Here is a 17,303-nt window from a genome sequence, read left to right on the forward strand (position 1 = left end):
AGTCTTGCCAAAAGTTATATTGTGAGCCACACTGTACAATAACTTAAATTGTATTTTTCTTTCACACCATACACCGCTACATGAGATGCTCCTCTGTTGTTTGTATTTGTATCTCTGAGCCTGATAATAAATTTGTAGGCCTTGTCATTAGTTTTAATCTGGAGTAAACATGTGGTGCAGCCTAAGTAAACACCGTGTTCGCTGAGCCAGATCACCTCAGAAAACATTGATGTTGTTTCATCACTGGGTACAGGGTCTGCATGTACCTCTCCTTGTATGGGTTTTCTAATAAGTGACTACCCGCGATTGATGTGGTGGTTTTGTGATTCTTCTAATGTTCTGGTTTGTCACGTTAAAGTGTAATCAGACTCAAGTCAAGGGAACAAAACAAACTCTTTGGGTCACTACAACTCTTGCTGTTTGTTCATCCTTAGATTGTGGACGGCCTTTTTACGTCAAAATATCAAAGGGGGAAGAGAGAATGAGGCAGAATTTAAAGTTTTTAACTCTACATAAAATGCACAAATTTCAGTATGTTTCCAGTCGGTAGTTGGCCTTCCAATTTATGCACAATAATATTGTTTCCAATAAGGAGTTTGAAACAGAATGTTGTTCTTAGTTGTACCTTCAACTCAGAAACCTAAGATTTGGCATCCTGAGTCCCTAATGTTAAGTTTAGGACAATAAAAACACTTTGGTAACATTTAGGGAAAGCTTCTGAATTTGGTTAAAACAATAAACACGTCACCCGCAGGTCTTTAAATAAAAATGTTCCTTTCTTATTTTTATTTAACCCAGATCACAATTTTTCCCTAACCTTAACCAAAGATTATTAGCTAAACATAACCATTAATGTAATGCTTTAGTTGCTTTGAGTGGATATTGTAGGGGGAAAAAATCCAGTAGTTAATGTTTCCTCATTTTGCTCAATGAAAACATATTCCAGGCAACATAGTGCTTATTTAAAAATATATATGGTGTTGTAAATTATTACTGTAGTATATAATATAATATCTAGGAGACAGGTACATTAGTGACTTAAAAAAACATATTTATCTAATGACGGAAACCAACTGGTTGGTCCTGCTACATCTCATGGAAACACATTTATATGTTTTTTTTAAACTACCTGCTGACACAGATACTTAAGATTCATCTAGACCTTTGGGTTGTTGATGAAAAAAGATTTAAAAAAGTGACAGTAATTGCTATGAAGACATACAGACACTGGCTTCAGTAACAGACTCTCATACAGAAAGCCCATGGCATCTCAGGGTCGTCAACATTTTACTGCTGCTCAGCAGGTTTTTACATACTATTGTTAAGTTTTACAGGTTTATTATAAAACCTGAAGAGGGTGCACCATGTGATTTATCGATGCTCGGTGCATTAGTTCCCTTGCTTTGGCCTCCAGCTGTTTGAATCAAAGGATCCAAACTTTACCCTTTAAACATTACATTATAATCGGAATTGTTTCAGCTCTACTTGTTGATAGTTTCTGTTGCCTTCAAGTTTTCAGTGATTTTATCCTCATAGACGTACTGAAACCAGAACTTTTCCTCACTCCTCTGTGCTACAACAGGGTGTCTGCTATGGGGGAGTAATTAGAGGACACAAAGGAAAGAAGGGAGGATGGCAGAGAAAAGGAGGATAGAAGAAAAAAATGTGGACACTTTTTGTGTTGTGTAAAATATTGGATGTCAGTTGATGACTGCAGGCAAATATATTGTTTTTATTGGGTTACGTGCCAACTAACTTGAATGTTTCGAAACTGAATGTTTCGAAATTGTGGACATCCTTTTCCATTTATGAAGCAGATTGATACCTTTGTCATTTATATGATGTTGTACATTCCAAGGTTATTCTGATATTCTTTTATATATATATTGATTTGCAGACCAACATGTCATCATCCAAATACGACACAAGTCTTTCTTTACAGTGTTGGAGAGTGATAAGATACATTTGCAATATTAAGTTGAGAAAATGTCATCACAAATGCTTTACCAATGTCTTTCTCAGGACACTGAATTATCTGAAAGCATGCTGATTGTTCACAAAATAATAACATGAAATATGTTAAATCTCTCACTGAAAGTATTGTACCTTAATGTGGTTCTGGATCAATATAATCCCTAAATTTCATACATGGGTGGCCCGCTGAATAAAGAGATCAATGCCCAACTGTTGTTTTAAAAGGAATCTTTGACCTTAAAACGGACACAAGTAGGTTGCAGTTAATAAGAATATTTTTGCAGTTTAAAGAACAAAAGCATAAGTCATGTAGCAAAGTAGTCAAAGTATCATTATGAGGTTTTGAAATAAGCTATTTTGGGGCAACAATCACCTAAACTAAAATGCATTCTCAAAAAAGAACCAGATTAAAGAAATTATCTAAATTGACTAAAATGATGAGAACCAGTAAAACAGTGAGTGCAGTGAAACAGATTTGGTGTGACCAGTAGCCAAATAAACTTGTCCAGGGTTCAAACATCAGCCTTGATCCTTTCTGTGTGAAGTTTACATGCTCTCCACCTCCCTGTGTGGGTTTTCTCCGGGTCGTCTGTTTTCCACCCGCAGTCCACCCACATGTAAGCCAGGTGGACTGGAGATGATGTGTGAGCATGATTGTCTACGTGTTCGCCCGCCCCTGCAGAGGACTGATGATCTGTCCAGGACGTTCCCCTCCCTTCCACCGGTGCAATCTGGGACGGGCTGCTGCCCCAGATAGAGATCCACGCAGCTCGTTTCGCTGCCTTTTGTGTTGCATGTTTTACAGTTGAAGACCCCTCAAGGCTTCTATTTTGAGCGTAGGAGGGTTTTTTTTACAATGTTTTCAGGTTCCTTCCTCCCAACAGCTTTGTCTGATCTTTTTTACGAGGCGTTTTACACACCAGCACTCCAAGTGAGAGGTCAGGTGTGACGATGAGGCAGTTCTGATTAACTGGTAGACTTGGAAATGTTTTTGGAAACAAAATTCTTGAGGTGACATTGGATGAGTGCTGTGTTATGTTGAAAACATTAAAACATCTTTGGGGAATTTTAGCACAAGAATAGCATGACAGCTTATGACTTACTTAATTTAACTCCAATAACAAAAAGGTGTCATCTGTTTGCTTTGTTATGCGAGCTAGCATGGGAATTAACCTCTGTTGTTTTAGCTAAACAAGGAGTTGGCTTTTGAGCAAGGCAGAATGCACTTCTCCAACCGGAGGAGAGAGTCAAACCGACTTCTTCAAGCGTGTAACAAATTGTGAAATCTATTCAGAGCCAATGGTCCAGCTGAGTGAAATCCTACTGCAAATTACTTGTCACATTATGCATGACATGAGGATCAAGCTGATGAAACTGCTGAAGCTGCTAAAGCTGATGTAGTTGTAAAGGTGTTACAATGGGATGAAGTCCTACCAACACATCCTGCTAAGGCGCTAATAGCACACACAGTTGCAATCATGTGTCGACATCCGACATACAGAGCACACTCCTCCCTCCTCAAGCCCAATCCTGCCGCTGGGCACCTCTCTCAGCACTCCCGTTCCGTCAGATGTCCCTGCTTTGGTCCCGATAAGCAGACTTCATCCCAAACATATTATATCTATTCAGGCGGGGGGATTAAGCGCAAGATACATGACATTCAGGGCCATTCCAAGGACTTGAGTCAACGTGTAAACAACTCCTACGCCATGTCAGGGAAATATTTATCTTTCCTCATAGAACTTCTTGAGATAGTGTCAACACTTCTTAGAGGCACAATTACATTTGTGGATGGAAAACTAAGAGATCTCGTGGAAATACAAGTGTATAATATGAGTAAAGATGAGATTACTTGTCGAGATGCAAGACTATCATACTGATAAAAATAACAAGCAAGATCATATTAAATGAAAAGTCCTGTGTGTGGTCATCTATTATGATGCTTCCGTTTTTTTTTCTCATAAATCATCATCAAGAGAGTAAAAATGACAAAACAAAGATGAATTCATGTGTTTTTTTCTGTGTTTTTTCTCAGTTACCACAACGCCATCTCCAGGCTCAGGCCACGCCAGAAGATGCAACGACACAGAGAAGGCCTACTGTGTGAATGGCGGCGACTGTTACTTCATACATGGTATAAATCAGCTCTCCTGCAAGTAAGTTACCTCCTTTTATTTTTTGTATTCACATCAATATTTTTAATATTTTTAATATTTCTAATATTTTTTCTTCCTTTGTGTCACAGTCTTAATTACAACTCTTTCCATGACGTTGTTTTACTCTAGTAATATTCCCACCTACACATTCATTTTATCCTGCTGTTTATTTTCCTGATAGCACTTGATTTCCGTTCTTCTTTCTTTTCAGCAGCAGCAGCAACACATCACAGGAAAATGCTGCGAGTCTGCCTAACTACCCACCTGTTGTGTATTTTAACACTAATAATGGAGCGAGGCGGTGGTGTGCTCATCCTTTTAAGTCATGTTTAGTGTACAGGAGGGCTGCACATTAAAAGCCTTTTCAAAATGTCATGAGTCACTGGTTTAGTAGAGAGCAAATATTTATGCCTGTTAGAGGCCCCCAGTGAGGTAAATAGAATCATTGCTTACATTTGAGGTCCTTGTGAGAAGGGATCAAGACCTGTGCGTAAAGTGCACTGAAGCAACCTTGTATCTCTGCTTTCAAGTTGACATTATCGCTTTTTTATCTTCATTTCAGTTTGCATTAGACTCGTGGGGAAGAAACATTATTTGGAACAATCTTCCGGAGGAGTTCAAAATCAACAGTTGTCTTTCTGTTTTTCAGAAAACTGACTGATTTTTAGAGTAAAGTGTGTAGAGATGCGTTGAATAAATCCGTATTCATCTCTCAAATCATCATTTAAGACATTTCAAAATAAAAGCACCAAACGTTGACTGGTTCCGAGTTCTCAAATGTTAATCTTTCCTCAGTCTGCTATCATATTAGACTGAAAACCTTTGGGTTTTGGACTATAGGTCGAACAAAACAATCAAATTGAATATGTCAACGTGTGCTTTTGTTTATTGTGAAGCACATTTTTTGATATTTTCTGACATTTTATAAACCAAAAGATATCAATTAATCCCGACAATAATTGTCAGATGAATTGTAAATGAAAATGATTTACCCTTACCGAGGTAATAGTATACTTATAACATGAAATATGTACATTATCTCTCGTCACGGTTTTCAGAGATTATGTTGCATGTTCTGCTCCACCATATGTCATGATAGCATAAATCCTCTGGCTGGTTTGATATAGAACTGAAACATTGGCGAGGCGTCTGTGCCCAGTTGGCCCAAGGAAGAATGCTCGACAAGCAATGAGGACATGGCTGCAACAGCCGTTCAATTCGCTGTGTACAAATTGGAGGCAGCAATAACTCAATTGCTGCAGCTAATTCACTCACGGCCGGGGCATGGGTCCAGAAAAGTTGGATAATGCAGTGAAGGCCTGCAGGGATTTGTTGCCCCACAGCCATCTCATTCAATATAGGCCAGGCTTCAGTGGGTATTACTCACCGGCTAAACAAGTCCCGCAGACAGCTAGCCCTACTTTAATGCCCTGCTCCTTCACTTTGAAGTATAAATTTTGTTTGAGGGAGATGTAAGGTTAATACATGACCTTAAGTAAGTAACTCACTAACTCTGATGATTTCCTTCCCCTTAATGACTTGTAAAAAAGGAATTTAGCCTCATTTGAACATATCAATCAAAAAAATAAAAGTAATTGTCATTTTCACAAAAAAGCATTAAAATAAGAATGTCTTTTAGTGTGTTAACATTAAGTTGGATCTTTTTTTATCGTATAAATAACATATTATCTATAGGGGTCTGTATGGTGTGATAAAAAATAAGGGGAGTCATTTTTGATTTCAAAGATAAACAAGTTTAGTTTTTTCTAATAAAAGGAATTTGTTCAGAAAAACAGAACGAAAGCATAATTATCAACAAGGTGCATTGGGAACTTTTTAACAAATTACCTCTCTGTGGGACTTGAGAGAGCAACGGGTTGTGTAAATCTGCTGTATATACAGTAGAGTATAGGTATAGGTCCTGCTTCACGTCTCCTAACACATGGAAAAACTTTCAGGTTTTTCCTCCTATATGTTTATTTTCTGATCGAAGAATAATAAATAATGACACTGATTTATTAGCAACCAAAGATAAAAGAGTGCTAATAGAGTTTGCAGCTGCACCACCGCGGACATTTACACGCTCATCTGATTTTTAAATGATGCAGTGACAGTTCATTTCTTTCATCTTTCAGCCAAGCTTCCTTGGTCTAGGTGGTGCTATCCCCACAGTTAAACACCATCACTCAGGATGAGTAATTTAATGCTGAATGTTATGGTGCTCCTGGGAGGCGTTGTGTGAAACCAGTAAATCACAAGCAATGACCTTTGTTGGACCGGTGGTCTAGTTGTGAATGTGAGTGGAATGTCGGTGCCCCTAAAAGACCAACTGCTCATCCTAATGGGATTATAATGAGGAAATATGATTTGGCCCAACACGCTTGATGTTGATGATACAGTAGTCTGTATGTAGTTCCAACAATACATACAAACTACATGTCAGAACATTTTTCTTTAGTCTGATTTATATCTCAAACCAGATTTATGGAGAGTTGTCCAGTCATGTTTTCCCTTTAAAGAGATCTCCATAGGGACATTGCTGTTTTAAAACAGGAAATTCAGGATTTTATTTCTTCTTGATCTGACCACTTTACCTCCCTTTCCTTCGGTATTGTACATTTGTCACATTTCGAGGTTATGAACACATACCAGGCTCTCGACAGGCACCAGCAGAAGAAAGCATATAACCCCCTTTTTCTTTTTCCTAGGATTGACTTATTAATCATAAAGCAGTGTTTTGTTTATGTACAGAAACCTTCAACTTATTTCTTCATATATACTAATGATTGTTTCTCTCATCTCCCCAATTACAGACTGGGCTCTATATATATTACTTTTTATATGATTTAAAACCTGTTTTTGTACACATGCCTATTTTACCTATCATTTTTTCTATTTTTTTTATTATTATATTTTGTAGACTTCCTATGGGTCACTTTGAGTAGCAATTTTGTTTCTATTGTTTTTCTTTTACCTTTTTTTTTTTTTTTAAAAGTGAAAAAGTTAATTGGCTGTAAAGTGTCTTACCTTAGATTCATTAAGTTGCCATCTAAGTCAATTATTGTTGTTAATTATTCATTTATTTCAAATGGAAAAAGGATCGTGTGTCCACATTCATCACCAAAGTTGGACCATCTTTGGAAGTGGCAAAGTTTCTCACTGTAACCATTTGGCTTCACTGTGACCTTCAACAATATGTTTGAAAGGATTTAAACCCATAATATTTACAGTGCACATCACTTCCTGTGTTTTTCCTTTTCATAACACTTGTCTGCTCCTTCCCAGATGTCCGGATGGATACTTCGGCCCACGATGCTTACAGACTGAGCCGCTGCGGTTGTACATGCCCAATCCTTTCAAAAGTATGTCCACTTGATATGAGCAGCTGAGAACAGGGACACAGTTGTCACTGGATTACCTCTGTGGACTCCTGCTGCCTCCCCCCCACACTCCCCCACGGTTCTCTTCCTCTTTCTCCTCCTTTTTTCTCCTTCTCAGGTCAACACGCAATGAGCTGTGCACTACACCATGTACACGGTGGTGTCATCCATGGGATCACTCTGCTTCTGCTGTCTGTAGTGGTGCTGTTGTTCTAACTCTCTCTCTCTCTCTCCCTCCCTCCCTCCCTCCCTTCCCTCCCTTCCCTCTTTACTTTTTCTTACGCAAACTCTCCTTTTCACTCCACCCTTGCCTTCTCTCTCTCTCTCTCTTTCTGTTTTCTTTCTCTTTCTCACTCACCCACCACCCTCCTCCTCCTCCCTCTCTTGTTGTGGCTTTTGTTTCTTTCCATCAGGTGTCCAAATGACTTTACTGGTGATCGCTGTCAAACCTACGTTATGGCCAGTTTCTACCGTATGTCAATTTCCTCTTCTGCCACTCTGTCGGACTGTCTTCGTGTCATGCGTGCATGCTGCGTGTAGAGAGATTGCATTCATTTCCTGTTATTACCTAATAGTGTAGTTGCGTCTGTGCCTCCTCCAATGACTCATTCACAAGTTGGCATCGTTTAGTAGAGTCTGTTATTGTGTTTGGTCTGCATGTGATATTGAGTGCCCTTTAACTCGCAGTGTGTTGCATGCACGTTTTCAGAATACGAGCTGATAGTTAGTTTGATAGCAACAAGTAGGCGGCTGAATTTAGGTGCTTTGAGGAAGTTGATTTACACAAAGTCAGTTGCATGTAACAACACAGTCAAATGGCAAAAACAAATACTAAAACCCTAACTTAAGCTCACTCACTAATGATGCTTGTTCATGCAATCAGCTGCAAACTCAAGCATGTGCAATCCTATTGGAGCTGATAGAGACATAGGTCTGAACAATTAGCATTAAGTAATAGGCATGACAAATGGCCGAATGACTAAAGCTGTGCACTGATAAAGAACTGTTTATTGGGGGCCAACAAGATAAGTCATGTAGGATTCCTTCATAAATATAGTAGTATGAAAATGTGACGCCTTTTAATACGTATCCGTGAGTATGTAGGTCATACATGACCCAGCATGACAGAATTCCAATCATTCTTGACTAATTTGAGTTTATCTTAAACATCAAAGTCAAATTCAGTGGATCACAGTTACTTTCAGTAGAAAATACATGCACACACAGGCACGCAGACATTTTTTGTTCGCTTTCTAATCAGTCGCAAAATGGTGCTCTCACAGCAGATGTCCTCAGCAGAGAGTTCATGTGCTGCACTAGAGTGCCATATCAAAGAGCTTCGGCTGGGGTGTAAGAGAAGCCAACCCTGCACCCATTCGCACGGCAACATCAGAAAACACATCCATCAACTGTAAAATGATACCACGATTAGATGAAGCTTCATGGAGAACTAAGGCTTGATAGGTCTTTCCTTGAATGGTTTCCGTTTTGAAAACCATCCACTGTTACCTGTTGGCTGATTAAGTATTTCAAGTGATATTGAAAGCAGTGACCTGACATGAATGAAAATCAACAGCCGAGATCTCACGTAGCTTGGGCGTCTGAAGGAAGCATATACAGCGCAAGGTTAAAGATAGTGTATAGTAATAATATAAAATGATATACAAAGCCTACAATTCATGTCAGATAATAGCAAATAATCTCCTCTAATCAACCTCACTGCATATTTGTCAGCGTCATGTCTTTGCAAGCCCATGTGGTTGCGATTCAATGTAACATTACAGTTGCATAACTAAGTGCATCTGCTCTTGGAGTTGCCTGATGTTGCTTACGGAGTCTCATCCCTGTAGTCTGACTTGTGGAGCTCAAACATATTGTTTGTTGTATGTTGGCTCAGATTACAATGCGAAAACCCCCTTCTTAACTGCAAGTAATTTCATCTCACATTAAGTCGTATACTGTGCAGAAATTACTTGTTTCTTTGGCAGAGCAGACAGTGGTGTGTGGGAGCTGCACAGTTTTCTGCATTCTGTCTAACTTCAGTGCAGCTGTGCGACGGCATCAAGGACATTTATTTCCAGTTCTCATCCAGCCACATGAACACAGAGTAGGCTTTCATTACTTGGTTTACATGTGTATATGTTCAAATCACTGACATGACTATCCGTAGGCTTAAATGGAATATAATATTAATGAGTATGCTTTTTTTGTTGTGTAGAATCACCTGAAAAAAAACATATCTTTTTTTTTTTGTCACTTTAGAATGAGCACTGTTTCTACGGTAGCCCGGAAGGGACAAACCACTGGCTCTAGATTAGGCCATTTGAGTTTTCATTTCTCTGCATCATAAACTGAATTGAATCAGCCACCGTAGTTCTCCTACACGATTGGCACACGGGACACGTTTCTGTTGGTTGCAATTTGCAAAGTTTTGACCGGTCAAAGTCAAATATCGACGCTTAGTCAGTGGCCCTAAGCTTCAAAATACGACGCTCCACTTTCTTTGGATTTGGATGTGTCAGGGATGGCGTGTCAATATACACTCGTTACATGCGTGGTGTATTTTCTAAATAAACTTCACAGGAAGTTAGGTTTAGTCAACAAAAACGCAAAGTTAGGTTTTAGGAAAAAAGTGTAGTTGATGTTAACGACTCACTTAACAAAATGTCAACTTTTCTATACGTTTTTTACACGAACAGCGATCTCCTGCCGCCAAATTCTACATACTGCTCCTTTAAAAACAAGATTTGACAGAACAGAGTAAAAACAGTCAGATGTAATGTTCTCTGTCCATGAAAAAAACTATAATTTATCAAGAAATGGCATGTTATGTTGTATTTTAGGCATCACCTCTAAAATTAAAGGCTGTAATTTGAAATAGAAAAGCCTCCACTAAGTCCAAGTGTATGATTTAATATCATCCCATAGGTTCAAAAATGCACATCCACATTAGAAATCAGGTTTATGAAAGCCACATTCAGACACGTTAGATGTGATGGATGTCGGCTTTAAAATGAGCTTTACTTTTTGGAAAACTACATTGCAGTCGTTAATGGCCTCTTACATATTTCACATTTTCTACTCAGTTAAGAAGAATAAATCACACGTTCTCTCAAAGAGCAGGCACACATGCACACACATCCATATACATAAAGACCTGCCTCCTGGAGGGGAGCCTCCCATCCCCAGGAGATACCAGAGAGAAGGAGGATGGCTTCTGCTCCTCATGGCTTTACGAGAGCATGTTGTCATAAGAACAGCTGGGACTTACTTCAACTCAAGTAAAGCGAGTGAGCTCCCAGAGATATGGACTCAGCTGGTTGGTGCAGCCTCCCTTCGGCCTCGCTCTGCCATATAATATAAAGTCCAACTATAATTCTTCTTATTCAGGGTGATTATAGCGATACTGTTCAAATACACTCCTTTTTTTAACTTGCCTGTTCATGTGATGGGTGTGTTTGAGAACTGACAGTGTAGCGTTTTTGGAAAGCGGAAAACTAAAATCACAGGTAATCTCAGCAGATATATTTTCCCCATACATAATGATAGCGGCTCTGCTCCTAATATGTCCAATTCCCATTAGGAGATTTAGTTTGTTTATCTGATGAAAAAGCACTTTCTGAAAACCTGAAACCTCTATCAAAAATCACTTGTAAAATAAAGCAACAATACCAAGAGACTGTGTTGAGACATACGGGAACGTACAGAGACAAACTCAAGTAACGTAGTAATCATTTATAATATATTCATAATTTATATTTTGTGTTGTGCAGCCATGTAGTTTTGTGTAGTGTGGTGTGAATTGTGTGTTGCATGCTGTAAGTTTGTTCTCGTCTTTGACGTTACTGACAATAACTGACAAGTGTTTGTTGTCTCAGTTGCCGTAATGCCTATTTTTGTTCACTCGACTCTCTGTAAGAAGGTGCCACTCTCTTAACCTGGTCTTTTGTTTCTTTTTTGTTTTCCTTCCAACTGTCAACCCTCTGCAATGGCAGAGCATCTTGGGATTGAATTTATGGGTATGGAACAATCCATTTTGCCTCTCAGTCCTAGCATAGCTACTAAATAGATGTCGTTCGTTTTGACTTGCTCCCGTTCCGTCTGTGGTGTGAAGTGTTAATCATATCGTCCATCGATTAACCAATCAATCTCTCAGCCGATCATACCATAACTCATTATAATGACAAACCCTCAGCCGATGCAACCGATCCTCATCAGTCATCATTAACATGGATGTCGTCACCTGCACCTTTCATACATGTGCAATGGAAAACTAGAACTATTAACAGAGTTTCCCCTCTCACTCACAGTAGAATACTTTCCGTTTTGGACTGATATTTTAGTTCCTCATCCCGTCTGTAACAAGCATGATGTATCATGTTTGTTGCTACCTCATGTCTTTTCTCAAACCTCATCTCTATCCGATCCTTTTTGTCTCATGCCTAGTAGTCTTTTCCCTTGATATGCCATCTCTTTACTTTTTATTTATGTGTGATTTTGTTTCTTGCATCACCCCGTCGTTAGCATAGTGAAATATAACTTTGAATTGTGAAATATAATACCTATGTTACTGTGATTGAATAATCCTTTAAGGAGTAGATGCTGTGATGTGAGCATGCAAAGCTATATTTAGAACCTAAAGTCATGTTGTCTTCTATCTGCCGCTATTTCCATCCTCCTTCATTGTTAGCTCTTGTTTTCTGCTACCTTTTCCAGAAAAAAGCTTGAGTGGTTGAGAGTTTAGAATGATTGCTAAAGTTGTAGCAATTGTGTTGTCATACCAGCAGTAATAGACAGTAACAATAATGTCAGAAACTTGACAGGAATTGGTATGCCGATGTAAGATGGCTGCTTCAGATGGAAAGAGTTGTACAAATTCAATTCATTTTTATGACAATATCTATCAGGGGACCACACTGCCTCTTGGCTCAATCTTTTTCTGCCTCAACCTCACAAAAGCTGTTCTCTGGTAAAGGAAAAAAGCAGATTTCATATTTAATTATATTTTATGAAAAAAATCACTTAAATTACTATAACATAAGATCTAATTATTGTGCTTACTGAATGCCTGAGCAGATGAAGACTTCTATAAATTAATGAGAATCAAGATAATATCAAACATAGCACATCTCCTTATCGCATGTGCATTGGTGCTATACTGCACAATTTGCAGGGTATACTGGTCATCCATTAGGAGCCCAGAAGTTTTATAGTATCGTATAGAATTTGTAATTAATTCATTTTTTAGAGTATACAGCTGCTTAATAGATCAGTCAAACTCGTACTGAGCCCCTGCCCCCAGCAGGCCGCAACAGTATCTGTTCTATTTCTGGTTATTTGCCAGGAAAGGTTTGACTGTGAAGAGAGTTGTCAGAGAAGGGACGATGAAGCTTCATACTGCTCCGGGTTATTCAAAAAAAAGATGTAGATTTACAGTAATAAAATGCACCTTTAAGAAACTAATTTTTTTCCCCATGTTTTCTCTCACTGTGTGCTTGTGGTGTGTGTGTGTGTGTGTGTGTGTGGATGCGTGTGTGTATTTGTGGGTGTGATGTTGACAGAGGCAGAGGAACTCTACCAGAAAAGAGTCCTGACAATCACGGGTATTTGTGTGGCTCTGTTGGTGGTGGGCATCGTCTGTGTGGTTGCCTACTGTAAAACCAAGTAAGTCCTGCTGATAAATGGGTCAGCTCTTGTCGCATTTCCTTTCAGATTTCTATCATCACCTGCATTTTATTAAGAAAAAACTGTATACTCAAGCTGCTGACACGTTTTGCAGTGCCTGTAATACGTAGCAATACTAGATTACTGTGTTAACTCTTTTAAAATCCATCCTTTTTATACAGTTATATATATTTTTTATAAAGTTTTTGATAGTTAATCTAGTTATTTCATGCTTAAAGCATCTTGACAAAAAAAAGAGCGAGAGAGAATGACCGAGATTTGCTCGACAGGAAACAAAGAAAGAAGATGCACAATCATCTGCGACAAAACATGTGTCCAGAACATCCCAATCGTAACCTTGCTAACGGACCCAATCACCCAGGACCAGGCCCAGAGGATATCCCTATGGTAGATGTGAGTTTCTGAAGAGATTCCTAACGTTATTAAAGTAAACGCACACAGATGTACTCCAAATGGTTTCATGCTCAGTTATATAATCAAAGCCTTTTTTTTCACATTTTTTCACATCTGCTAAATCCATTTTTCCTGACACAGTACATATCAAAGAATGTCCCTGCAACTGAACGAGTCATACGGCATGCAACAGAGGGATCGTTCCCTGGCAGCCATGCCTCTTCCAGATCTCACAACTCTTCCACACGAGCCCATTCATCAACTCACAGGTAAGCTTGAACCATACAGTCCTTGTGTTTGTCCTCATGCCTACCTCACATTCAGCACTATACCTTTATATGGATAAAGAATCTCACACAAAGCCAATGATTGATTCGGTTAGTTAGGTAAATAAATGTGCTGCCTGTGGAAACAGGTATCAAAAGATGTACTTCATTTAGATTTTTTTTTTTTTTTTTTTATGCAAAACAAAAATGATCACACTGGGACACGCTGGGGTGTGGGCGTCTTAACACCTTTTTTTTTTATTTGACAGACACGAGGAACGGACATGGAGCCTGGAACATTCGGACAGCATCCTCTCTGACTCGCCAGGAATGATGTCATCATCCGTGGGGACCAGTAAATGCAGCAGTCCTGCGTGCATGGAGGCACGGGCCCGGCGCGCTGCACACTGTGGCTACTCTGACCCCCATCGGCCGGGCCTGCCGTACAGAGACTCCTTTGACTCGCTGGGAGACTCTCCGCACAGCGACAGGTGGGAAACAGGCCTGTGAGGCCGATATGGCACTAGGTTTGTCGTAAACGTTTTGAGAAGTGTCCTCTCTCTGCTGGTTCTCTCTCGGTCAGGGCAATCTGAGAAAATCAGTGTTAACTGACACACAGCAGGCATGATGATGAAATACGCTATAATAGGCAAGGGTGAAAGACAGTGCTTATTTCAATGGGAACTCTTACAGCTACTATAACATTATCCCATGGCCATTTTCTGATTGGCCGGCGTTCCCTTTAATTTTCCTGAAGTAATAACGTGACATTTTTGGAAATGTACTTATTTTCCATGAGACAATTTTATCTCTGCATCACAGAAAAAGGTCCAGGATGAGTTTAGCCCAGCTTCACACAAAGAGTAGAAGCAGGAAGAAGCAGCTAGTTAGTCTGTCAGAAGAGAGGAAATATGCTTTTCAGCAACTCTATATTTATCCTGCACCCATTTCCATACTGAAGCCACAGAGATATCAATCTTTTCATCTGGGCAAGATCGCAAAAAAAGAGCATTTCCCCAAGAGTTTGGAATGCTCCTTCAACACAAACCAGAACATGGCAGCTTAAACACAATTGATTCACTCCAGATAATGTGCTTTCAGGTCTTCAGGCTCTCTACTTTAGTAGTACCTAATGACACATATGGCCTGAATTTGAACTTGCTTTTTAAGTACATAAGATACACCCCCTGATTTTTGTTATAGCGCCCAATAGGGATCATCCAAATCCCAAAATGCTCTCCCAACTCACTGCTGATGTGTTGAATTCCAACACCTTTCACAGCAAAGCATCCATCACTCAAAAATCCTTCATTAACATTGACCTGGGGGGAAAATTGGGGATATGGGAGCACAATAGGGATCTATACTAAAATGATGGAGTGTACATTTAAGCATCAACACAACACCCATAAAACAGGTATTTTTGCTCAAGGTACACATATTTTTTGAGGGGAGGGGATGATGGTACAGTTAGGTAGAGGAAGTCTGTCTTTGGTGACCCTGTAATTGAAGACCCTGTGATTAAGGTGTGAAAAAACATGCTGACGGTTGCTATACATGAGGCCGCCCTGCCCTTTCATCTCATATAGCTTATACACAGGCCCGCTTTCACCTTTGTTTAAAGTCTTTGGCATGTCTACTACCCTTAATGTCTTCTTAATGGGAACCTCAATTATCTTCATCATCAGCCAATCCATTTCAGATCGGTCACCATTAAAAAAAGTACCTCGCAATGAAGCTGAACAACTAGAAGAACTAGTGGCCACAAAGCAGACATCATTTATGAGATTACCTTTTAACAAACAAAGAAGTGGTCACATTCTCAGACGAGTGGGAAGTCTGAGGTATTTAAACCCTCCCGCAAGTTTGTCATACATAAAAAACAATTGATTGTGCAAATGCAAAAATGTGTCAAAGGTGTGCTGGTTGCAGGTATGAAGCTGCCTTTCCTTCTCACAAACAAAAAGCGGTAATGAAAACAAATCTAGGTCAAAAGCATAAAACGTCATCAAACAGGCCCTATTATGCTATTTTCCAGGTGCATATTTGTATCTCAAGTTACAGTTACAACATGTTTAATGCGTTAATGCTCATAATCCGAAGAGGGAAAAAGTGGAAAAGCATAATAGGGCCACTTTAAGAAAAAGGTGTGCAGTTTAATAGCTTCCACTGGATCAGTGTACATAGTGATCTCAGATCATCTGCAGCAAAGGTGCGACTGGATGAGCCAACTGGCTCCTTAACAAGGTTCCATTAGCTATACAGTTGTAGGTACAAAACATTCAGGCCAGCCAGAATCACACTTGGGACCAGATGTAGACCTCACACACCTAACACATTAACCAATGCTGCAAAATACTTACTTGTTGAATATGCAAATCAGCACAAGACAGATTTCAACCATGCTTTAACCACTGAGCAAAACTGAAAGTAATGGAGCAAGGAGGTCCAAGAAGGTTTAAATACTGACTATATGACTGACAGTGTCCGACAGAAAAAGTGTATATAAGATATAAATAACAGGAACTTGAGAAATAAATAAGACTATGCAGTGCTGGCAAATAAAGCAAATAAATAGTGCATTAAAGAGTGTAAAAAACTAACCAGACAAGATCTTGCAAATTTCCCCGCTGCAGGACTAATAAAGGATTATCTTATCTTATCTTATCTTATCTTGTGTCTTGCCATGTATGTGCTTGAAAGCAACCGTGTATGCACAAATAGAGCCTTGGCCAATGAGTTGTTATGCAGAGCCATATTGCATAACCAACATCCCCTTAGAGTCATTCCAGGTAACAAACTCCTCTTCCATCATGGCAACAGCTTTTGCCTCAGCTGAATCAGCAGTGCTGTGGGGATGTTTCAGGCTTGTGTCTCAACGAACAGTCGATACAAACATTGTCATCCACAGAATCATGAGTTGCTTTTCACATGTATCAACATTCATTTTAAGTTGGTAATGATAAAGATATTAGTACTTTAGGAAACCAAACTATTGACACCTATATGTTTCTGATGTTTTGACAATCCAGACAATCCAAATCTGGGCAATTTGGGTTTAAGACAAGATAAAATAAGATAAGATAAAATAAGATAATCCTTTATTAGCCCCGCAGCGGATAGGGGAGGGATTGAGAAGTTGTAAGCATGACAAATGAGTATGAGTCAGACGCCCTGTCAGTCTAGTAATTAAGTAGTAAATCAATAATTAATTAATATAAATTTATATTTATGTATATATTTATTACATTTAGTTTTATAAGGTTAGGAAACAATGTTTAAGTCAAGCCTGATGTTCCCAGTCACTTCCACACCATGTGGATTCCAGCTTTTTAATAATATACTGTTATCGGATTGGTACTCTGTATCAGCCGGTACGTAAAACCCTAGTAACGGTATCGGGACTAAAAACATTGGATCGGTGCATCTCTAGTTTTTAAAGCTAGAGT

At 39.2% G+C, this 17,303-nt stretch overlaps 1 protein-coding gene across 1 annotated transcript in view; it reads left to right on the forward strand.

Moving 5' to 3' along the window:
* nrg2a (neuregulin 2a) overlaps positions 1-17,303 on the forward strand; it is a 47,768-nt gene that overhangs the window by 26,137 nt on the left and 4,328 nt on the right. Inside the window, exons 4-9 of the mRNA XM_054625372.1 lie at positions 4,010-4,130; positions 7,416-7,492; positions 13,072-13,174; positions 13,465-13,588; positions 13,730-13,857; positions 14,124-14,345. Of these exons, the coding sequence (XP_054481347.1) occupies positions 4,010-4,130; positions 7,416-7,492; positions 13,072-13,174; positions 13,465-13,588; positions 13,730-13,857; positions 14,124-14,345 (775 nt within the window). The remainder of the gene's footprint in view (positions 1-4,009; positions 4,131-7,415; positions 7,493-13,071; positions 13,175-13,464; positions 13,589-13,729; positions 13,858-14,123; positions 14,346-17,303) is intronic.

This window comes from Anoplopoma fimbria, chromosome 24 (genome assembly GCF_027596085.1).
Source record: "Anoplopoma fimbria isolate UVic2021 breed Golden Eagle Sablefish chromosome 24, Afim_UVic_2022, whole genome shotgun sequence".
Classification (NCBI taxonomy): domain Eukaryota; kingdom Metazoa; phylum Chordata; class Actinopteri; order Perciformes; family Anoplopomatidae; genus Anoplopoma; species Anoplopoma fimbria.